Here is a 24,662-nt window from a genome sequence, read left to right on the forward strand (position 1 = left end):
GACACAATATGGAGTAGCAAAAAAGGAATCATCTTCATCCTAACTTTAAAACTCATCTGTAGTTCCTACCATGAGTCAAAAATTCTCTGGGTTTTCTCCTGCATAGGCAAAAAGCTAAGAACAAATCGCTAAGACCTCTTCCAGTATTCTAGTTCTACACACATCTGTACAAAGCATGTTTAAAGTTGTAAGACTGATTTTTAAATGAACACACCAGAATCTGTAAATGCAAATGAACATCAACTCCTTTAAACGTAGGTACCATAACAAGTTACTCACTCAATTATGAAAAGCAATTTAAAATTCTGCAGAATTCTTTTTGTTTCTAATTTAAAGCAAAACCAAATAGCTTTTTCATTTACAAAAGCAACATATACTTACTACTAAAAATAAATCAGAAATCATAAAAAGAGAAAAGAACTGACCCTCAATCATACAGGCAGAAGCACTAGTGTGTAGCCTGGGTACCATATCGTTCTGAGTCCTCCTGCTATAAACATATTCTGTATGTCTACACTTTCCCCCTAAGGTTATTTTACACTCCTCCTATTACTTAATATAGTATGAATATATTTCCATACACTTTGCAAGCACAGCAATCTGCTGGGTGGCAATACTAGTTTATTTAACTAATGACCCACTGCTGGATATTTAGGTAGTTTATCCATCACTATTACAGACAAATGCTACTCTAAATGTCCTGGTAGTTAAAATTTTAACACACAATTATGTCCTCAGAATAAACTTCCAGACATGAACTTTCTGGGAGGAAGGCTGTGCATCTTTAACACGGTTGATCTGTATGCAGTTTTTTCCCCTTTGGTAACAGATTTCCATCCTTCTGACAGTAGATGTAACCACTGGAAGCAGCGGAAAGTCACTGGGGGTCAAGTCTGGCAATTAAAGTGAGCGATCAAGCTAGGCAATACTATTTTTGGCTGAAAGCCTCTGATTATGCGGCAGTGTGATGGGTTTCCATACGTGACTCAGAACTGCTCTTGAAGGCAGTCACAAGAATTCCAAACTGTTGTAAGCAATTAGCTCATTGTCAAACTATGTATATTACTTCCTAGAGACACAACTATAAAAGGGATGAACAGAGCTTGATGCTTTCTCAGGAGTCATTCCATTGCAGTTCCATCCCATTCACACATAAAAGTCTCAACAGATGAGTCATTCAATTCATTTTAAACATCTGTACTGGTTCACCTAAAACTTAAATATCTGCAGTGTTATTTACCACTCAAATGACACTTCACATACATTATCTTTTAAATTTTCATACCATCACTAAAAATATAGATATTATTCTTTCCATTTTATAAATGATGAAGTAGAAACTCATAGAAGGCAGAATGATTTGCCTAAGGCAACACAGCTGATAAAAGGCAGAGCCAGGGGGCCAATAAGGATCTGTTTAGCTTTGAACACAACCTTCTTTTCATTTTCTGACCCAACCGTCTAGCACCTTACTGTAATTTTTAAATGTGTTATAGGATCATTCAATTCTTGACTGCTAGGATTAAAATTTCTTAATGACTCTATCACTACCAGCGAATAATCCTACTCTTTATATAACCTGAATGTAAACTGAACAAAACTGGGAGTACTGCTTATGAATAGGCTCATTTATATTCTTAAGGAAAACTGGCAGTAACTACAAAAACCCATTTATTCAATTTGAATAAAGTAAATATTGATACTAGACTTTACATTTAAAGAGACTTGTCTGGCAAGTGAGTCACGTTTTAACAATAACCACAGTAAAAGGGGAAAAAAAAAGACCAGTAAGTTAAATAAAAGGCTAATAAAACCTGGAGGAAACAGCTCAGCGTTTTCTCTTAAACCCTGAAGAACACCAAATGTATATTATGTTGCATTAAGAGTCATTTCAAGAAAAAACAATTAATAACACAATAGCAGAGTCAGTACTAAGAACTTCAATGATATCCAACTCAAAAATGCATAGGGAGAGTAAAGTTATTTTATTAAATCATGCACATCACGTGTGTTAGTGCAAATAGTTTAATCTGTACTCCAGAAATTCTATTGTACTTTATATCTTTACAAAATAGATTTAAACAATTATTTACTTTAAAAAATGTAATTCTGAAGTTAAGCATTTCAGAACAATATTTGCAATAACCTATATACAAGAGGTACTGGGTACCACTGGCATATTAGCATTCTGTGGTGGAGTGGCTTCCTGCAACAGAAAAAGATGAAATGAACTACATGACAGTATTTTCTACAAGTCAATTTGTGACTAATTCCTCCATAAATCTAGTGATCCTCCCAACAGCAAGTCCCAAAGAGCTTAAAATATAACCTTTAAAGTATAAACAATGACTGCCAAACATCACAAGGCAAATTATATCCTAAACTCTACTTCAATATTTGGCTAGGCCTGTGGATTGCCACAGAACATTCAAGCCAGTTCACTGACATTCCCTCCCAGTTTTCGTTGACTGAAAAATTTTAACTATGTGATACTTCAGGATATTCTATGACCTAAATAATCTTTATTGACATAACTGTGGTGCCCTACAAAAACCATAGCTAAACCTTCACTTCCGTGTTTTAAATTTGCAACATCAAGCAGTGCTTAGGTGCTTCACTGTGCATGGAATACTATTCATCTTGGGGATAGTGCTTCTCATTAACAGAATGTCTCAGTTAACAACGATAAAAAGAAAATTACCATTTGTATACCCAACCAGGAAATCTGTTGGTAGGTAAAATAGCTCACCTTGAACACAAATTAGCTTTGAAATATCATAACCAAATTAAGTCAGTAAAAGCTTATCTAAAGAGATATTAATTCTTTCTTCAATTAAACATGCTTGGAGGAAGAGATGATATGGAAAAAAAAAAAATCATGCTTCCTAAAATGCTGTATATGAGAAAGTAACTTGGCTTTTAAAGAAAAATATCTCTTTAAATACATGAGGTTTAATAAATTACATTCCAATTGACTCAACAGTTTGATTTACTGCACTGAAACTGTATAATTACTATGTTTTTGCTCCCAGAAATACTTCAGTTTGCTCAAGAAAATACGCACTCTCATGGAAAGTTTTTCAAAGTTGATGTCCTCCACATCATCAAGTCACATTAAGGCTGAACAAGCGTGCACATATTCCCCAAATCATCACTAGAACAGAATATTTTCCAAGTGTATTTCTCCTTAAAAAAAAAAAAAAAAAATCCACGCAAATAGTTGTATCTAAGTCTTGTTCCCAATAGCTCAGTGGTTTTATAACAAGTAAAAATGGCGTAAATATGTAAAAAATATATATATATGTGTATATATTTCAAACCGATAGGCACTGAGCACACAGGGCCTCTCTTCCCATGTATGTATCAGTTGTTTGGTTTGGGTAGTTATCGAATTAAAAAAAGAAAAAAAAACAAGAAAGAATTACCTGGCCATTAGAATTCAGAGTAAAATACCCATAAATTTAATGTTATAAATAATTTGGTGTACCAAGAAGCCTACTTTAGGCCACCGTAATATTCAGAATTTAAACATACTCATTTAAAAATTACATGAAAAATTGCAAGCAAATTATTGCTTACAGTAGAAGAGTCACAATTTTATATCCTCTTTATAGACAGATACATTTTATATACTTTAAAGCAATGACCCTACAGCTGTATTCTTGCACTTCTGCTGTTTTAAGAGGTAAAAAGGAAGAAAATGGTTCTGTTTGTCCCCAGCATGAGTGTGGTGCCAGCTTCTAGAGGGAGGACGGTGTACGGACTCAAGAAACGCTCTCATGGAGAAGCTCTGGCCAGACCTGGCACGTACAGCACGATGGCTGTCACCGCAACCAGGGCAGCCAACATGGGCATCCAGGGCCAGGGTTTCTGTGTGGAAAGAAACCAAGAGTCAAAGTCACATTCTCCCCTCTTTTTTTTCATACCTATTAACCCCTTGGTTCCACAGAGTCCTGAATACTTAACAGAATATTAGAAAAACCGTATATCTGCGTAAGAATATTTTAAAAAGAAAAGAAGAACAGGTGAGGGAGTGAGGATATGAGGAGAACCAGAATAGCAAGAACTTTTAGAGGACCATCCTGGGGAAGCCTAATACATTTTGGGAGAGTCTTGGGCAGTTTTCAGTTTTGTTTGAAGCCTAACAGCGACTTGTCTAAGAAACTCTGAGTTCAGCCTGTTTTATTTCCTCTGATAGCCACATATTCAGCTAACTGATGTACATAGATTCCTGCAGTATGTTTCTGCCTAAAATGTTTATTTCTTGATAAAAACCAGACTGACATGTTGGCATAGTGTTACACAAGAGGTTGGTGGGTAAGGTGGTAGAAAGAAAATGGTCAAAGTTTTGACCGTCTAATCTGAAACTATAGAAGACAAAATCAGAAGGGGTCAAAATAGAAAAGTGATATTAAGGTCCCTGCCTGTCTGATGCTTTTGGTAAAGACCACGTCCAAGGGTAATAATGCCGCGCAGTAGTCTTAGATGCTGTACTAACCTGTATGTTTGTTGGAGGCAAGCATGAATAGCCTGTTCTCTGTGAACTATCAGAGGGCTTTACAATATCAGTTTGTTTTGTTTGAAAGCCATATTTTCACTAGTGTTCTAAGTCGTACTGGGAAAGCTGGCCTTTAAAGAAATATTGCAATGTTGCAGATCAGGACTCAGGAAGACACAGGATTGGTTGATACTCTCACAAGGAAGTGCGTATTGAGGTTGGGATTGTGAGTCACTGTCCATATGCTACTCTCTCAACCTTTTTCATCTTTTTAGCCACAGTGTATATAGGCAAAGGGTTGAAACAACAAAATTCTACACTACGGAAAGAAAGAGGGAAGAGAGGAGGGGGAGGAAAAAGCTTGCTGAAAACTTCAAAGAGGCAAACTCTTCATTTTTCATTCAAATCTGATTAAACATAATTGGGGAGGGGGTACTAAGTTGCAGCAACTCATAATTTACTCCAGTTTGCTAGAGACAAAGACTCAGTTAAAGGCAGCATATTAACATCTGGTTAGATTGGAATTAATTCATGGTTAGCGTTACTACGAAGGAAACAAGACAAGATGTTATGTGATTAGTTCAGTTCATTCGGTATGACACAACATGTAGCATACTAAATGAAGGGTTTGCTTCAGGTAACAAAATACCTGTGTGGTTTTGCCATGCACTATATTACAAATATGGCACAAACAGGTGACGGGGACAAACAGACAAGGACTCAACAGTAGTGCTTGTACCTTTCTCTACCACAATGGACCGAAACACCAAAACAGGAAAGCCAGGAATAGGCCGATGAATACGGCTGGGACGGGTTGTAATATGGAAGGCTAAAGAAGGGAAGGGATATTAAAATCATTTTATGCTACAAAAAAAATCAGATAAGATGATTTAGAACCCAGGGTGGGTGGGAGGGAGGGCAGAAAGACATTTTAAAGACATCTAATATCATCCAGAATGATGGGCCAGGGTATATAAGTTGGTAAACTACCAGTTTTAAAGAATGGCTGGAGGCAATGTGGGTATCCCTAACTGTATAATGAAACACAGCACATTAAGCCAGAGCGATGAAAATGCCTCACCAACTGACGCTCTGCTTGATGGTATGGTATTTCTGTTCCATATTTGGAATCCATTATTTGACAATGTACTCCTTTGGAAATTGCTAAGGTTCATCTTATCCCTTTATCATAACTTTTTTTTTTTAAACCTAAACTCTTTTGCTTGAGACAGTATTGCTTTCAAGCTTAAAAATAAATGCCCTGTGATAACACAGTTCCTAAATCAAGCAAGAGATCTGACACAATGTATGAGAAACATTTAGTATATAAAGACAGGCAGCTGAGCTTCAAGGCTTTCAGTTATGTTACCAGAATAGAAGTAATTTTTAGCTTTTATTTTACTATTATTATTATTTTGGCCATGCTTCATGGCATGTGGGATCTTTTCACTGGACGGCCAGGGAATTCCCAGTAATTTTTTTTAAACTGGAAGGGAATTACTACAATGAGTATTATTATAGAGTAATATTTAATTACCATAACTCTTATATAAAAATAGGAAATTCACCCTTAAAGTAAATTATTTGTAGAACTGTAAATATTAATAGCAAGGCTACTTTCAAAAAGGTTCTCAATCATACAGAGGGATCCATTCTGATTATGCTAGATGTCTTCACAGGTTAATTTAGTAGAAGGTGGAATGAAATTCTAACATCAGAGAGATATGAATTAACACAAAAGAGAGAAGTAACCAAACCATTATGATCTGATTTCAGAAGGGTTCTATAATTGACAATTTTACAATAAATGCAATCCATTTTTGCTTATCATAAAGCCTTCATAACCAATTCATCAATTTCTGAAAGGCTTCCACCTGAGCAACAAGTCTTTATTTATTTATTTTAAACTAAAACTTCTTTAAGCAAAGGACAGTTGGGCACAATTCATAAGCATTCTGAGTGTGACTGTGTAACTGGATGGCCATGCAACAGTACTCTTTGGTACTTGTGCTGCAAGTTAAAGCAGAGTGCCTTCCTCCATGGGAAGTGTGTGGCTCACACCCACTGCAGTGTCCAAGCCGTGACAGGGGTTTGAAATCAGTCAGAGCACAATCAACCACACTGAACATCCATCAGTTAGGGCCCACAAAGGCAATGATCACTAAAACGTGTAACACGACATTTATTTAGTATAACATCTTTCAAAGGACCATCTGCCTTTCTAGCAAATAAAATACAAATTAATATTGTTAAACTCAATTTATACCACAATGTTCTAACTGCATACACACACACAAACACATACTCACACTCACTCACACACAGCCCTACAGAAACTCACTAATACTTTCAAATATTTATAGGAGGCCCAGAAGCCACTAAGCTTTTTAGGAATGTGCCTCAGAACATGATTAGTATAAAATGAAAACCATCATTAAGTCTCCATTTTTTGATACAATCAAATGCTAAGGAGTCACCATGTATTACTCTTTCTTCAGTGGGCCCCGGCTAGTACAGGGCTTTGTTTCCCAGAGCGGGTAAAACAAGAGCTATAGATGAGGCTTAGTGACAGAACTTCAGATCCATCTAGGAAAAGCTGGCAGTTCTTAGGTAAAATTTTTTTTTTTGCAAACAAGGTTCTTCCTTCAGGTAGTCCTTAGCCTTTTTTTTTTTTTTTTTGCAGTTTGCGAGTCCTTAGCCTTTTCTAGGGGTAGAGGCTAAAGGGGCAAATTCTTACTCAAAAATTTGACAGCGTAATGATTTCATCATGGAATTTCATAATGAAAAGCTTGGTTCGTGTGTACTACAGGTCTTAGTTTCTCAAATCAGTTATAAGTCTTCTGAAAAATCAACTTCACGGCTCTCGCCTGCCTCTCAATCAAAGCTAAGCCAAGTTTGCAAAGACTTACATTATTTCCTTTCTCTCGGAGCAGCTTCAGGTTGTCTTTACATTGTTTGAGCTCATCTGTGATTGACTGTTTTTCCTGTTCAGTCATTTCAAACTTCAACTTCAGTTCTGAGAGTACAGTCTGTGTCTTTTCATACTAAAGGCAAAGAAAAAAGAGTGTGCAGACTCAACTTAAAATGGGTATGAAGTTATGTGTTTAGTCAGGCTTAAATACCAGACCCTGTTTAGTCATCTGTACCACCACAGTCAAGTGTTTTGTTATAAGGAGGATAAGGATCATTTGCACTGATAATAAGAAGCCTTTAATGTTAACTTGATTCTATGTAAGAGTTTTCTGGCCTTGGCGTTTAAAAAAAAAAATTAAGAGAAGTCACCATTGTATCATGTGTTTCTAATATAAGGTGTCACTTTTTCCACTAAGTGAGTTAGAGGAGAAAAGTAAAATTCCAAACTGAGCAAAAGGAAAGCAAGTGAAAAGAAACCTCCATAGTCTAATTAAATGGCAAGTTTCGGAAGTCTGAGTTTATATCCTGGTAAGTAATGTCAGCCAAGTTATTTTAGTCTTGAAGTAATAACTTTTAATTCTCATTAGACCTCCCTTTACCCAGCATCACTGTGTATTAAAGTGTTCTGGATAAGGAATGTCTAGGCAAATGAAGCAGAGAAATATTATCTAAGGTAACAGTCACTATGACTGGGACATTTCTCTCTCTCGACTTAAGACTTAGAAGCATCAATGACAAATTAAGAAAATCTGCTGCTGATATTTTTCTTTAGTGAAACACACCACCTCCTGCTCTGGAAAATAGTTCACTGTATATAATATAAATTTTGGACAGACAATCTAGCCCTTAAACACGGGTGACATCAAGGTAAAAAGGAGGATGGTTTGGCCCTACATTAAATGTCCCAGGAGGCAGGAATTTGAGACTGGTTTCACTTCTAGATATTGTATCTTCCATGCAAGCTGAGCTCTCCAGCAAAGAGCAAACACTGTTCTGCTGCTGGCTCTGCCTCTGTCTCTGCCTCCACTGCCCCACTCTGTCATTTCTGGAAGTTTTAGAAGGCAGGCAGACAGACAAGGGCTGAGTATAAAATAAATATACCACATGTCTGGCATACCAGAAAGATTTCTCCTCTTCCCTAAACACAGCCCATGAGGCTGAAAAGTCTCCAGTTCCTTTTTGGCTGTATCCTAGGAATTTCTCAATGAAGGTACACCTTTATATGGTGCTTCTGAATAATGCAAACACCTTGGGGGGATATATCAGGCACTCATCATTATGCACTCCAAAGATAAATATTACAGATGCAAATGTGGAAAAACATTAGTCAAAGTGGTGCGGGCAGGGGCTTAGGGTCAGCAGCAAATTCACCACAGCAGGAAGAAAGACATGGGTACAGAGAGGGAGGTAAAATATGAAAGGAACTCCCTGTTACCTAACCACAGTCCCAGAACAAGTTTGGGTAGTATGCCAGAGAATAAACTTAAGGAGTAAGATTCATGGACTTCATGACAGGTTTTTTTTTTTCTTTGTGGGGTCTGTGTACTTCCTTCCAGAAGGCAGAAGGTTACTGGCAGCCTGCCAAAACAAATTTAGTGTTAACTAGACTAGTCTCTGCACCAAGTCTCTTAGAACATAATCAATTCTCAATGATCTGATTCCTAAAGTGACTAACAAAGAATAACTGAAAAGTGCTTTGCTGATCCAAATTTGCCCTTACTTTCCTTTTCCACCACTCCTACATCCAGCCTGCCCTGTACACCAAAGCACTTCATCATTTCTCCATTTCAGAAGTTGTGGAGAAAGACAGGAAGGCAGCTTAGTCAGGAAGTTCCTGCTGTTTACCTTCAGCTTGTGGGGGTAGTGGGGGTGGGGGGTGGGAAGGACTCTGGCTCCAGGGCTAGATAGTGAAGCTAAACAACTTTCCTGAGTCAGTTTTTGCAGGGTGGACTTGGGTGCTCAATGTTTTATGAATTCTTAAATTACAGATATTCCTACTAAATCAAAATATACAGATGTTTTCTTAATTCAAATATTAAGATGGTATACCATTATTTTTCTGTAAACATTGAGGATTAAATTTTACTTTTCTCATGTACTTTTTGTTAAATGTTCAAAAAAAAGCTGCCACATACTTAAGATTTAATTGTCAGAACGAAGGTCACCTTCTACAGCCTTAGTTTCACATCTCCCTTGGATATCATTTTGCTCCATCTTGCTTTCTAACTCAGAGGTGAGAAACGAGCTCAGGTGTGATTAAGATGGAAATACCACACAATATTACCAACACCTTTGGTTCTTCTTCTTAAAAATAATCATATCTGGGCTTGCTCAGTTTGTGATATTTTAGCCTGTGACAGTGCTGAAGATACAGAATCATTATACTGTGTACATTAAGTATGATTCTATGAAAGGAGAAAAAGCGGAAATGTTCAAAGGGAATACATGTGCATCAATAAAAGGTCGTAATTCATCTGCAGTGGATTACACAGATAGAAGAATCTCATTAAAGAACGTTTTAGTTACAGACTAGTATCCAAGAGGTGACATCAGGACAAACGGAAAGAAAAGCAATTTTACATTACAAAGGAGCATGATGACTACACATCATTTCACAATGAAAACACTGAACAAGAAAATAGAAGAGAAACATATTGACAAGATCAGACATATTTTTAAATGTGCTGCATTTAATGCAATCCAGAGGCTATCAACAATTTAGATGCTGTGACAACATGCCACTGCCATTTGTGGGAACAGTCAAAGCATTTCGCACTGATCGCTCAGTGACCAAAAACAGGCAAACAAGCAATGTAACAAAATGGCTAATGCATTCAGAATAACATACAATAGATTTATCTTCCAACCACAGCATTCTTCCCAGATTTTGAAAAGAATTATGGCATGTGGACTGGAAGGACACAAAGTGCTTACAGTATTAAGTACTAGGATATTTACTTTGGCACAAAATTTGTGTTCCAACCAAATAAAATGAGATTTCTCCCAAAACACATATCCTTAGCAAGAAGATAAAAATGAACATATTACAAAAGCAATATGGCTACATGTAAATAAAAAATGTTACAGTTTTGTGTTTTTTTTTTCTTTCCTTTAGGAACAAACATGAAGACAGAAGAACAATAATCATTTCCAGATTCAGGATACTACAAGGAGAGAAGAAAAATGCAAAGGAAAAACTGCATTGATTAAACAGATCTTCTAAAACAATCTGGGGAAAACTTGTTATTGAAGACAAAAGAGTTGTCTTCAAGATCCTTCTGTTTAAAACCAATCCTTCATTTAAGAGGGTCTACAACCGGGGTGAGCCCTGCCAGGTAGATGGAAATGAATCAGCCTTCTCCACCCACTAAGCTGGCCACAAGTCAATGCAGGCAGTAGTACTAGGCCAAGAGGACTGACTGCAGCTCTTACTGCTCCACGGTCAACCTCGACCATGCCTGTGTGTGTGGGGAGGGGGCTCCAACACCAACCCTCACGATTTTAAGTATGATTTTTTTTTTTTAAGCCACCAAAGTTGAGATTTTAAGCAAAATGACATGAAGAGTGAGCATGCCTATTTGTGAAGAAGGGGAAGAAGAGATGGGGGAAAGGAAAAGGTCACAGAACACGAGTTTGCCTGGCTGTGTATGAGCTGAGCTTTTTCATAAGCGACTTTTCAGGCTAGTTTCACCTGAGGGGTTTGGACAGCATTATGGGGTGGCCCCAGTTTACTTTCCAAAAGTCCCCTAAATTAAATGTGATGCTGTCTGGAAACATAAACAATGAACTGAGTAATCTGGTACAAAGGTCAACTAACTGGTAGAGAAAACCTTTTAATGTAACTTTGTATATTTATATTTTGAGACCAAACCTTACTGATAAATTCTCTATATATGGACCATGATACACAGCTAACAAATCACCAGGGAGAGATACTTCCAGTATCAACTCTGTGGCAGATAATACTTCCCTTTATTTCTAACTAGCATGAATATCTGATTTGCTTTTGGCTGTAAGCCCAACCATAATTGGGCTCATAATGTCTTTTCGCTTTACCTCTTTCTGTACATCCTTTGCTTGGTTTTCAGCCTTACTGAGAAGAGTTTTTAAATCAGCTGAATCCCGAAGATGCTGTTCTTTTAAGGATCCCACTTGATTTTCAAGCTCTTTCCTGGTCATCTGCAGGATGCTGAGATCACTGGTAAGCTCTAAACTCTGCTTCTGAGAACTGCAACAGAAATACTGACAATTATTCATGCAGAAACCAGACACAGCAGGAAGTTCAATTTCTTTTATATTTTACTAGGATGAATGAAATGGATTTCAGAGGAGGAAAGAAAAATGTGGGGGAAAAAAAGAATGATATTTTCAAGAAGTAAAAAAGCATTAAAACACTAAAACAATGAAAGTTTAAAGCTGTTTCCTATTTTCAGATAATCAAATACATGCAAAGGTTGAAATCATAAAAAAAGAAGTATAAGGTGACTGTATATTTGGTCATATCACATTATATTCACTGTATCATATTCAGTATAGGTCTTCTACGAGAAAAGAAAGCACATATTTCAACTAGTTTCTTCAAGAATTTGACCGATAGGATGGCAAAAAGAAACTTAAAAGTTTAGGAGCCACTTCCAATTTTAAGTAAAGATAAATCTACTGAAATGAGAAGATAACAAAATGAGAGGAAAACACAAAATGAAGAACCGGGATGGTTGGGATGTAGACCTCAGATCTGCCTCTATCTAGTTGTGGGATGTTGAGCAAGTCACTTAACTGGTACCATTTCATTCTCTGAGTAAGCCTTTCCTGACCTCTTAGATCTGTGCCAGGCACTGTTTGCAGAGACACAAATAACACAAGGAGAGTCTCAGTGCCCTCCATGGGCAAACAAGAAGGCTGAACTCAATAATTTCTGAGGCTGTTTTCCAGCTTAAATCCTGTGATTACTGTTACAACTTGATGTAAAAAAAAAAAAAAATCACATTTACACACTAGGAAAACCTCTTGACAAGCATCAACAGAAATTCTTTGTTCATACAGAACGGATTTACGGACACAGCGTGGGAAGGAGACGGTGGGACAAATGGAGAGAGGAGCACTGAAACATATACATTACCATGTGTAAAACAGACAGCTAGTGGAAAGCTGCTATAAAGTATAGGAAGCTCAGCTCAGAGCTCCATGATGACCTAGAGGGGTGGGATGGGGTAGGAGGTGGGAAGGAGGTTCAAGAGGGAGGGAACACATGTACACTTGTGGCTGATTCATGTTGATGTATGGCAGAAGCCCACACAACACTGTAAAGCAGTTATCCTCCAATTAAAAGTAAATTAAAAAAACAAAAACAAAAAAAATGGAAATTCTTTGTTCAATTCCTTCTACATCATGGACAACAAAGAAGAAAAGACCTGTAGAGTGTAGCTGTGTTAAAGAATTTGGCTCCCATCTACAACAGAAATAGCTAAAGGAGGATACGGTTTTTGAGAATGACAGTTATATGCCTCTCAGGATGGATCATAAGTCTCAGACTCATTACCGTACCTGAAGTACTACAGAGTATAAATCTCATGCTGATTGGATGCTAGGCAGATCCTGTGTGTGAGTGTGATGTCGTTAGGGGAATACAGCTAGGAACTAAACAGCATATAAGACACTATAAAGAAAGACTAGCTTCTAAATACTACTCAAATGCTGGAGTGGCTTAACAAATAAATTAAGAGAACTATTAAATCAAAAAGTTCAAAGAGCAGAATTAATGTCTTAAATAGTTAATGTGAGTTTAGACAGATAACTTGACCACTGATATTCCAACCATCTGGGGCCTAATATTTTTAAACCATGTGCTTCTAACTCATAAGGAATTTGTAGGATTGTTTTTCAACATTTAAACAAAACTTGGAAGTAATTTTAAAAATAGCATTTAACAATCTGCTAGTCTTCAATTTATCATGTCTCAAAAAAAAGGGATCAAGTCTGAATCTTTAAAATATTAAGTACTCCAAAACAAGAATAATTTAAGATAATTAATACTGGTAATCAAATATCAATATTTCTTGCTTGATAGAATACCAAACTAAATGGATTCACCAAGACCCAAATATTCCAAATACGAAGAATCTGAGTGTCTGTATCATCTTACACACATTTTATATCAAATAATTTGCCCACATGTTCTATCAACTGATGACCAGTTGATACGAAATACACATAAACATATGTGTGTGTATGTGTCTGTGAGTGCATCCATTTATTTGTTTGTTTGTATTTTGGGCCACTATTTTGTCCTATTCATATTTTGAAATTGCTTTTACAAACTTTCATGTTAAAAACAAACATTTGTTTTATTCTTTATTCTTAATTAACTCTAAACATTCAAAGAGGAATACCCATAGAAAAGATTATGGAAAGGTAAGACACTGGAAGAGAAAAAAGTGCTTTAAAGACACTGATATCAAAAAAAAAAAAAGATACTGATACTGAGCACATAATATTATAGGAAGGAGTTTTACAGAACAGGTCAGTACATCTTGCTCCTTCAATTAGTTCTTGATTTTTTAATATATAACCAATATTGCAATTACCTTTGTTTTCATAAGAGTTCATGAGGAATACTATTTTCTGATATATCTAGTTATCATTTTTCCCTAAAGCTTATTTTCTATGAGAACTGACCTTGATCACTGAGTTTTTGCTAACCTTAATACTCTTCAGGAGTATGAGCACAAGGCTAACAAGAGAGTAATGACTCACATTTTTGGTGTACTGAGGGGAGGGAGACAGTTTAAAGAATGGCTTTAATAATAAACATGTACTACCTTCATATTTGGGCTTCCCTAGTGGCTCAGACAGTAAAGAATCTGACTGCAGTGCGGGAGACCTGAGCTCGATTCCCAGGTTGGGAAGATCCCCTGCAGAAGGGAATGGGTGAATGGCTACCCACTCCAATATTCTTGCCTGGAGAATTCCATGAACAGAGGAGCCTGGCGGGCTACAGTCCACGGGGTTGCAAAGATTTGGACACGACTGAATGACTAACACTTGTACCTTCATATTCTGAATTAGAATGTAAACACAGCTTAAATAAAAAATATGGAATCAAAATGGGTCAAATTTTAAAGGAAGAAATAAATGTTAAACTATGCAATAAGTGTTAGTAAGAAAACAAGACTCTACCAAATTTGCTGGAACAAATCTATTGCATTCATTGGTTTGCCTGTAGGGTACTGGATATTATGACAGATTTAATTGGTTTTAGAGAATTTTTGATCTTATATATTATTACTTTTTATACGGCCCTGTTTGATAAGGAAAAGCTGATTCTGTGTCTTTCAATAGTATCAATTCTTTTATCACAGCCATCTTCTGATGAACCTTATCAACAAAAGGGATCACTGGCATGAAAGAAAAAAAAACCTTATATTTGAAATTTATTATCATTTAGCTTAAAGGTGAATTTAATCATAGATCATTTGCTGCTTGTTTGTTTAGAGCTTTTGGGAATGGGGGTGGGAAGGGGGCATTTAATGACTCTGTATTCCATGAGTTCACCCAAAGGAAAGGACACATACGTGGTGCCAGAAAAACAGTGCTTCAGTACTCATTTAGTGGGGTTAAGCTACCAAGTAGCCAGAAAAGAGTCTGGCTGAATATTTTGCTCCAAAAGGTATTTAAGTATCAAAACTAAATTAAATTTAGATGAAAATCTAAGATACAGAAATATTTTGAACCTAAATAAGAGTTCATGCATACTTGTGTAATTCTTTTTCTTGCCGCTGCAGTTCTGAAGATAGCAAAACATTTTCCTTTTTTAGAGAACGGCATTCGGTATCCAATACATTCCATTCCTTTCTCAACTTCTCTAGTTCACCTAAAATAGTCCCAAAACACATTTGTTAATGTAGGAACGTAACTATTTTTTTCCCCCTTATAAAACATAGATTTTATATGGCTTTTCCTTGATTTCTGTTACTTTGCAGTAATGCCTCAGGTAAGTTCTCATCACCCTGAACTTAAGTAATATTTTTTTTTTCCTACTTCACTTTTACAAGACAAATTATTTTTAACAGTATTTAAATAAATGTAAAATTGCAAATTTTTTCAGTTCACTATAGAGCTTACAGATGTGAAGAATGTTTACAGCCCCAATATAAAAACACTGCTTTTATACAATCAATTGTTATGGAAGAGAAAATTAGCCTGACTGGGTTATTTGGTACAGTTATGAAGTTATCAGTGTCAAGCATTAAGAGCTTTATGTCAAGTAGATTTCTCACCTTGCAGCCTGGTTGCTTCTTCTCTCTGCTGGTCCTCGCATTGTTGACACCGAAGCTGAAAGCTATTTTGCAAACTCATGATTTCTTTCTCGTATTCAGATGCTGCTTTCCGCCACCGCTCAAGCTCAGCCCGCACTTTCTTAAGCTCTTCTTGTAAAGAAGCAATGTCAGTGTCCCGCTCAGAGGCAGCCTTTTCTGCCGCTTGATGAAGGAGTAAAATTTCATCTCGGGCACTAAGCAATTCATCTCGAGTGCTTGCAATTTCACTGTCCTTCTCCTCCCGGAGATTCTCAATATTGATGTGTAACCTCTGTAGTTGGGCTACAAAAGCACAGTTACTCATCATTTTCTTAGTCCACAGTAATCAGGAATAAAAGAATAGTCCATATGGGACTGTAGTTACTGCACAGCCCAGGCTGTCAGAGCCGTTTGTTGCTTTTGATTAAACTGTATGAGCAATCCATGTTTAATGCATAAAACACCAAAATACAGAAACATAAAGAGAGGAAAAAAAGCTCAAAGTGATCTTTATTTCTCCCACACAGAGAAAATTACTTCTAACATTTGGTACTTATTTTCCCAGATTTTTTCTAAGCATTTATACATATATAAAAACAAAAATTGGGAGCGATCATAATAAATACAGTGCTCTCTATGCTGCTGCTGATAAATATTTTTTAAAGACAAAACAGCTATATTAACTTTCTTCACTAATCCTTTATTTCAGATATATTACGCTGTTGAGTTTTTAATTACTACGGACAATACATCTTATAATGCAATCTTGATTTTTTTCCCCCCATAAGGGTGAATTCATAGACACAGAATTGCTTGGTCAGATGGTAAACATTAATAAAACCTTTGATATTCTTAACTCCATTTTCTGTTGAATTGTCAATTCCTTAAAGAAGTTTTCTCTGATGGCTTATCTAAAAATAGTCCACTGTCATTTTCTAGTCCTTTACTCTGCTCTTATTGGATATCATATTATATATTTATTTGCTTATTGTTCATCTTTTTCACTACACTGTACATCTCATGTATACTATCCCCAAGACTAGAAGAGTAAAGAACCAAGGATTATCAGTTGAAATAATGAATTAATAAAGTTACTGAATACTGCCTAGTCAGAGGTATATTTTTTAAAGCTCTGGTCTTGTTGATGTGAACTGGAAACAATCTGTATAAAATCATACTGGGTTCAGAACTAGAATACTGGTCTTGGTTACTATAACACAAGAAAATTATAGGTATAAAAAAATTCTTAGGTAGAAAAAAACAAGAGGATTTCAGGCTTGGGGAAGAAGAGGTTGCCTCATAAATAAACATTAAATACTAGACCATTTAAGTTTGTGGGAAGCAGTAAGAGGTTAACAACCTCAACGTCTAGAAGGGCACGAAGGTCAGAGATTATTACATGACCATGGAGTTGTGCATAAAATCATGAAATATACATGCTGGCACTAGGGGGCACTCAACGATGCTCACGTAAGGCAGCTTTACCACAAATGGCAGCACTACATCACAGAACCTTCAGGGATAACTGTCCATACACAATACAGGATGGAAATACAGATATAAGTCAGATTTATGTAAACTAATGGATAATGGCATTATACTGTAATAAAACTGTGAAGAACTCTAATGAATTTAAAAATTCATCAACCCATCTACCCCAGAAATTCTTGTTTGACTGTAATACAATTAAATTTTTAAAATAACTCAAATGTCCGACTCAAAAAGAAGAAACGAAAACCCAAAAGACTCGTTTTTCTCTGGGTATTTTAGGGCAAATATCCTAGGCCTCACATAATGACTCCCCATTTCATCTCAGCAGGGGTTACCTGTCTATTTAATTTCTTTTTACCCTGCCAATCAAACAAATATTTTAAACTAACATTGGTTCCTTCTCTGATGATGAAGGCAAATTAATTTGACTTTAAGGATTTTACAATGGCACGGGAAAGACATCTCCTGGAGTATCTCACAGTTATAGCCTCAAAATACCAGGAGCTCTGGTTCAAAGAAAACCCTGGACAGACAGGTGTCTTTCAGGTCATTTCTGTAAAGACCCTGTGACAGCCCACACAAAGAGATAGCAAAATGGTGGTTATGAAGAGCAGCCTTTACCAATGAAGGTAGTGCAGGGACCACCGTTCTGTTCCACATAGTAAACAATTTTTGCTGCAATGCAAGTGTGCTAGGAGCATTAGAAATAATATCACCAACAAGCTAAAAGTGCGGATGCACCAACCGATTCAAATTGATATCCTGTCTGAAGGCCTCCTCTATAGTCAGTCACTATGTAACCCAGAAAATGACAGTCTTACAAACTCGTATCTTCACTCTTGCTCTCCCCACTCCAAATGGGAAGTACTACTGCAGTACTAGGAAATCTTCCCTCTAAAAAAAAGAAAAGGCCACCAAGAGCCAGTTACAGTCTCAGATTCTAGGGAAGAATCAAAGCCATGAAAAATGGGAACCCTTTGCATTCTTACTTTCCATTTCTTTTGAATTACTACAAACAAACAAACAGTAACAATCCCAAATAGCCCTGAAGTGTTCCATACCTTGAAGAACCTGTATTTGTTTACTGGATTCCTCAACTTGATTTCGATAGGCTTTTCTTTCTTCTTCCAAAAGAGCTAGAAGTAAAGTATAGTATGTCTAATTTTGTGATTTAATGAAAATATTCAGAATTGAGCAACTGGAAAATCCTAAGAAACTCTCTCCTAAAGCTCATGGAAGGAAACAAAAGTTAGGCAGTAAGTATTAGCAGTATTAGCAATCAGGTAGTTTCCAAAGATTTTTAGGAGCACAAAACAGTAGTGAATAAATAATAAATGTATCAGCTGAATAGGAGTTTTCTATGCCTTATATGGCTGAGATAATATATGCTGTTTTTTTACTTGAGAAGCATTCTTGATAGATGTTAATCAACACTGTGAGCTTAAATTTGAAAACCAGACTTAGAATCCTCATGTTCACTGCCAAGTACATAGTAAGTACTTACTGACATGAAGTCCACAGTTCCTGGTAGGATGCAAATCTTCCTCCTGGTGAGGAAGGCCATTTTAGAGAACGTGAGGATTCTAAGACTTTGTAAGGTACTAATTGACTGCAACTAGATAACTACTGTGAATGATACAAAAAGGTTAGCTCTAGGGGACAGCACAGACTCCAACTGGCCTATGACCGTATAGATAAGTGAGCTACTAGAATAAAAAGTGGTTGTGACATTTGAAGATTCTCTACCTTAACCCTGCCTGGCTCCTCTCACTTACTTTAGAATACACTGTAAAACTGCAGGGAATATAAATGTCCCCTATCTTATATTGAGTAGCTAATATTAGGTATAATTAAAACTTAGAAATTAATATTTCTATGTTTTTTTTCCTTCTATTGTACTTAATATGTAATTAACTCTTAAGATCTTTCATTGGAACAGGTCTTTCTTGATCTTCAGAAGAAAGTCATACCACTATAACTCTCTCCACTTTATTGATCTGAATCATAAGCTCAGAGAGGATAAGTAAAGTTCCAAGATCACATATCTAATAAAATTGTGGATTTGGAAGAGGATAACCATGCCTCTGGACTTGGGGCCATTCAGTAATATATTGTTGCTTTCACATCCCCTGAAGAGTCAAAGTAATCTTGATCTCACCTTGAAGTTCAAAGCATTTTTGTTTACTTGCTCTAGCTAGTTCCTGGGCTTCAATCAATTCCTTGCGAAGATGCTGAATTTCTTGTTTTGCCTCAATTTCTGACTGTGTACCCTGCAAGTCATCTGACAAAAATATGTTTATTTTAAAAGCAAGAGTTAGTATGATATCATAATCTCTACAACCAAAGATTAGCAATCTTTCTCATGTTTAGACATGCATAGTTAACAACATAGCGCAACTAAGTTTAATAAAATTTAGAAGCAAATTATATTAAGCATTTTAGTCATTTTACCCTGGAGAAAGAACACAAATACAATTAAATATATATTTAGTAATTAATGGCAATGGTACTATAAAACCTATACTAGTATATAATAAATTATGTTTCACTTATGTAAGGCTTATGTAGAACTTATGCAAGACTTGATATTTAGTAATATGGGCATAATGCTATTATTATCAATTTTGAAATTTCTTGATAACAGGTCAGAAATTTTTCACTTGCAACTTAACTGGAAATGGAAAAACAGAAAGAAACTTTTCCTCAAGAAAAAACAATTTAGCATGATTTCCCCAATTGGGGAATGCGAAATAAAAATTAAGCTGAAAGTGCCACTGTGCTTACTCTGTTGTCACTGCTTCCTCAATGTCACATACATAACAAGTAAATATTTGCTTAATTATTAAATAATGTAACCTAGTGATCTTATCAAAATACATTAGAACCAGCATTACATCTCAAATAAGCACCCTCCCTCTTTTCTCTCTAGTCACTCTGCTTGTCTTTCATTGTATTAAAACTTTCTACTACTGAACCCTGCCTGAAATAAATGCATCATCAGGTAGGCCATACTCTTCTAGTATATTCTATTATTCTATTCGACTATTACTTTGGTTTACAATAGCTCAGGTATAACAACTTCAATCCATCATAAAAGAACTAAAAATAAAATTTCATGATGCAAATACAGCAGGTCTCAGATATTATAAACATGTGTTTTCATCCTCATATCTTACTTCTCCTTGTCAAAAATTCTAACTCTAGGTTCATCTACTTTAGCCAGTCTATCAATTCTTCCTTTGAAAAATCATGGTAAGGGTGGAGGAAAAACAAGAGAGAGATTTATCCAGTGGCAGATGCATTGTCATAGCGACTACAAAATTTCTCTTTCAGCATCACACATGGGAGTCTGCAAAGGTTCTAGCTGCGCATCTCTGGATTTGTCATTATACAGGATAATGTCCTTATTTTTTAGGAGTATTAAAGTAGGAAGTGTCATGATGCCTTTATCTTTTTTTTAAGTTCATTTACAATGTTGTGTTAATTTCTGTGTATGCCAAAGTGACTCGGTTATACAAATATTCTTTTTCCTTATTTTTTCCATTATGGTTTATCACTGGATATTGGTTATAGTTTCCTGTGCAGGGAACATATATATTAGCTTGCATCAATTAACCCAACTCTTCATCCTTCCCTTTCCCACCCCATCTTCCCCTTGGTAACTACAAGTCTCTTCTCTATGTGAGTCTGTTTCTGTTTCATAGATATGTTCATTTGTGTTGTATGTTAGATTCCACCTATAAGTGATATGGTATTCGTCTTTATCTTTTTGACTTACTTTGCTTGAAATAATAATCTCTAGGCCCATTCATGGTGCTGCAAATGGCATTATTTCACTCTTTTTATGGCTGAGTAATATTCTATTGTACATATGTAACACATCTTCTTTATCCATTCCTCTGTTGATGAACATTTAGGTTGCTTCCATGTCCTGGCTGTTGTAAACAGTGCTGCAATGAACACTGGGATGCATGTATCTTTTTGACTAATGGTTTTCTCCAGGGATATGACCTGGAGTGGGACTGCTGCGTCATATGGTAGGTTCTACTTTTAGTTTTTTAAGGAACACTATACTGTTCTCCTTAAAAAACTAAAAATGGAGAATCATAATTCAAAAAGATATATGCACCTCACTGTTCATCGCAGCCCTATTCACAATAGGCAGGCAGAGGAGCCTGGTGGGCAAGAATCCATAGGGTCACAAAGAGTCGGACATGACTTAGTGACTAACCACACACACACACACAGTTCTCCATAGTGGCTGTATCAATTTACATTCCCACCAAAAATGTAAGAGGGTTCCCTTTTCTACATACCCTCTCCAGCATTTACTGTTTGTAGATTTTTAAATGATGGCCATTCTGACTGTGGGAGGTGATACCTCACTGTAGTTTTGATTTGCATTTCTCTAATAGTGATGTTGCAGAGAAGGCAATGGCACCCCACTCCAGTACTCTTGCCTGGAAAATCCCATGGATGGAGGAGACTGGCAGGCTACAGTCCTTGGGGTCGCTAAGAGTGGGACATGACTGAGCGACTTCACTTTTACTTTTCCCTTTCATGCACTGGAGAAGGAAATGGCAACCCACTCCAGTATTCTTGCCTGGAGAATCCCAGGGACGGTGGAGCCTGGTGGGCTGCCGTCTATGGGGTCGCACAGTCGGACATGACTGAAGCGACTTAGCAGCAGCACCAAGAGTAATGTTGAGCATCTTTTCACGTGTTTGTTGGCCATCTGGATGTCTTCTTTGGAGAAATTTCTATTTAGGTTTTCTGCTCATTTTTTAATTGTTCATTTATTTATTTATTTTTGATATTGAGCTGTATAAGCTGTTTGTATATTTTGGAGATTAACCCCTCATCATTGGGAAACTATTTTTTCCCACTGTGAGGGTTGTCTTTTTGTCATGTTTATGGTTTCCTTTACAGTGCAAAAACTTTTCAGTTTAATTAGGTCTCATTTGTTTTTATTTTTACTGTCATTACTCTAGGAGGTAGATCAAAAAAGATATTGCTGATTTATGCCAAAGAGTGTCCTGCCTATGTTTTCCTCTAAGAGTTTTACAGTGTCTGGCCTTACATTAAGGCCATTAATCCATTTTGAGTTTATTTTTGTATATGGTATTAGGGAGTGGTCTAATTTCATTCTTTTCTGGGTAGCTGTGCAGTTTCCCCAGCTCCAGTTACTGAAGAAGTTGTCTTTTCCCCAGTGTATGTTCTTGCCTCCTCTGTCATAGATTAGGGGACCAAAGAGCAGCTTCTTACTTTGCTAGTCCTTCTGACCAGCTGGCTCCCTTCTTGACAACTAGATCTTTTGTTGGCTCCTTTGACCTTCCCATTGCTCTTCTTTCTCTATACATTTCCCTTGCTATCACAGTCCATCCCAATGCAGAGAATTCCCAAACATTTCTTTCTGGCCCAGTCTTATCTTTCTCCACATTTGTCCAACACAGCCTGTGCTGTACCATACTTTCCTATTGGTAAATGTTACTGTTACATTAAACAGTCCTATTTGTAACTGTCAGCACTATTTTAAAGAAATGTATGCCTCCCTTTTCACTCCTGGGTACTCTCACTTACCTTTAACCAACTCATTTGGAAGGCCCATCCTGACTACTGCTCCACCCCCTCTCTGCCCCTAGCCAGGAAATTAGCTGCACTCTCCAAAGTTTCCACCACACCTACTAAAACACTTATGACTCTATCAAAATGTCTCCTTCTCCCATAAGACTGCAGCCTCCTCATGTATCTTATCTCTGTATCTCCTGGTTCAATAAATGTCACAGAATTAAGTGAAAATGGCTTTCTGGTCCTAGTTTCTGGTTTACATGCCAACTGTTTCTGGTTCCAAGGGTGAAAATACAAAACTGGGGGCACATGTGAACCTGAAAGGAAGAGCTTTAAATAATTATGCTGGGACAATGGGTATAAATGGTTTCAGGTAAACCAGGACCTATAAAAAACCTTACTGTTCAACATGTGCCAAACTAGAAACATCACATTGTCTACCACATCATTTACACTATGTCCCTTGTTCTTTGTATGTCCTGCAAGTTGGCAGTTGAATCTAGAATCTTGACTAGATTTAAGTTCAGCTTTTTGTCACTGAAAACATCACATGTGGTATGACACTTTCAGAGTCATTGGAAATGATACTTCCTCCATGAATTGCCTTTCTTCCCCATCTTTTAAGATAAGCAAAAAGAAACAAATATATAATCTGGACATTCTTTCCCCTTTCTTTGACTCCTAATGGCAACAACCACTGAGAAATAGCTTATCATCTATACCTCTTCTGTTGCCAGTTTGACTAGAAACTCCTCAAATCCCAAGGACAGTCTTATCAGACTTTGAAACCACTGAGGTCTCTGGCACAGTTCCCTAAAGGAAGCAAAATTGCATTAGATACTACTTGGTCTGAATTCCAGTTTTCTGTTTACCTTTTTTAAGGAAATGATTTCAAGTATATAAAAACCTGTGGATCAAGCCACAGCTTTATCTCTCTTTCAAAAACGACATATGTTGACTGAAAATAATATTTCAAGGAAAATTACTACTGTTTCATTTCATTTATAGCTCATGATGACTGCTTAATCTACTTTAGATGCCTTTCCTAGTCCTAGATGACTAACACGACAGACAGCGAATTATAATTCTGAATAAAGATTGACTGTGTTTTAAAAAGGGAAATAATAAAATTTGAAGACAATGGTTCAAGAAGCCAAGCATAGGGTTTCATTGAATAAAATAAAGGGGCTACTGTCTACAACTCTCAAGGTTTGGCTAGATCTGTCACTTTCCTAATTTTAAACTTCTGTTTGCTTTTTTCCTCAAAAAACAAAAAAAGAAAAGCCATGTCTCAAACGCCAGAGGTCATCTGAGAAGAGTGTAGATCAGCAAGAATATTGGAAACTATGATCATACTTCAACACAGGTTGGCAACTGGTTCCCTGGACCAGTAATCTTCAGGACTTCTCCTGGTAAGGGAATTCAATCAAAGGTGGTTCCAACAGCCATGTCAGCTTCAGGATTCACGGGATAAGAAAAGAGAAGGCCATGACGCCCAGACCAAGGAATTCTAAGAGAATCTGGGTAATCTCTTTGTTAACCACTTCCAATTCTAATTGTTATGTAGCTAGGAGAACAGCATGATCATGCAGAGTGAAATCAAGGCTTCCGTGTATGTGTGTCTGTGTGTGTATGAAATCAAGACCTCCTTCTGCACATGCGCATGCATGTGTGTATATGAAAGCATGTATGTGCATGCATGCATCCAGTCACTCAGTCATGTTCAACTCTTTGTGACCCCATGGACTGCACCCGCCAGGCTCCTCTGTCCATAGAATTTTCCAGGCAAGAATATTGGAGTGGGTTGCCATTTCCTCCTCCAAGGGATCTTCTCGATCCAAGGATTGAACTCACATCCCTTGCAGCTTCTGCACTGGCAGGTGTATTCTTTGTTGTTG

The 24,662-nt window shown here is 36.8% G+C and overlaps 1 protein-coding gene across 50 annotated transcripts in view; it reads right to left on the bottom strand.

Annotated features, from left to right (window-relative positions):
• Positions 1 to 1,962: 1,962 nt before the first annotated feature.
• SLMAP (sarcolemma associated protein) overlaps positions 1,963 to 24,662 on the bottom strand; it is a 149,540-nt gene continuing 126,840 nt past the window's right edge. For 15 of the 50 annotated variants that reach the window (XM_081524790.1, XM_081524779.1, XM_081524774.1 and 12 more), the window contains 8 exons: positions 19,355 to 19,477; positions 18,258 to 18,332; positions 15,688 to 16,008; positions 15,164 to 15,281; positions 11,468 to 11,639; positions 7,408 to 7,542; positions 5,238 to 5,327; positions 1,963 to 3,870 (listed from right to left, as the gene is read on the bottom strand). In XM_081524790.1, coding sequence (XP_081380916.1) covers positions 5,244 to 5,327; positions 7,408 to 7,542; positions 11,468 to 11,639; positions 15,164 to 15,281; positions 15,688 to 16,008; positions 18,258 to 18,332; positions 19,355 to 19,477 — 1,028 coding nt within the window. In that variant the 3' untranslated portion in view covers positions 1,963 to 3,870; positions 5,238 to 5,243. The remainder of the gene's footprint in view (positions 3,871 to 5,237; positions 5,328 to 7,407; positions 7,543 to 11,467; positions 11,640 to 15,163; positions 15,282 to 15,687; positions 16,009 to 18,257; positions 18,333 to 19,354; positions 19,478 to 24,662) is intronic. The other 35 variants (XM_081524807.1, XM_081524801.1, XM_081524796.1 and 32 more) reach the window with 3 other exon arrangements.

Source organism: Giraffa tippelskirchi, chromosome 9 (assembly GCF_054371585.1).
Source record: "Giraffa tippelskirchi isolate mGirTip1 chromosome 9, T2T-mGirTip1v1.2.pri, whole genome shotgun sequence".
Taxonomy (NCBI): domain Eukaryota; kingdom Metazoa; phylum Chordata; class Mammalia; order Artiodactyla; family Giraffidae; genus Giraffa; species Giraffa tippelskirchi.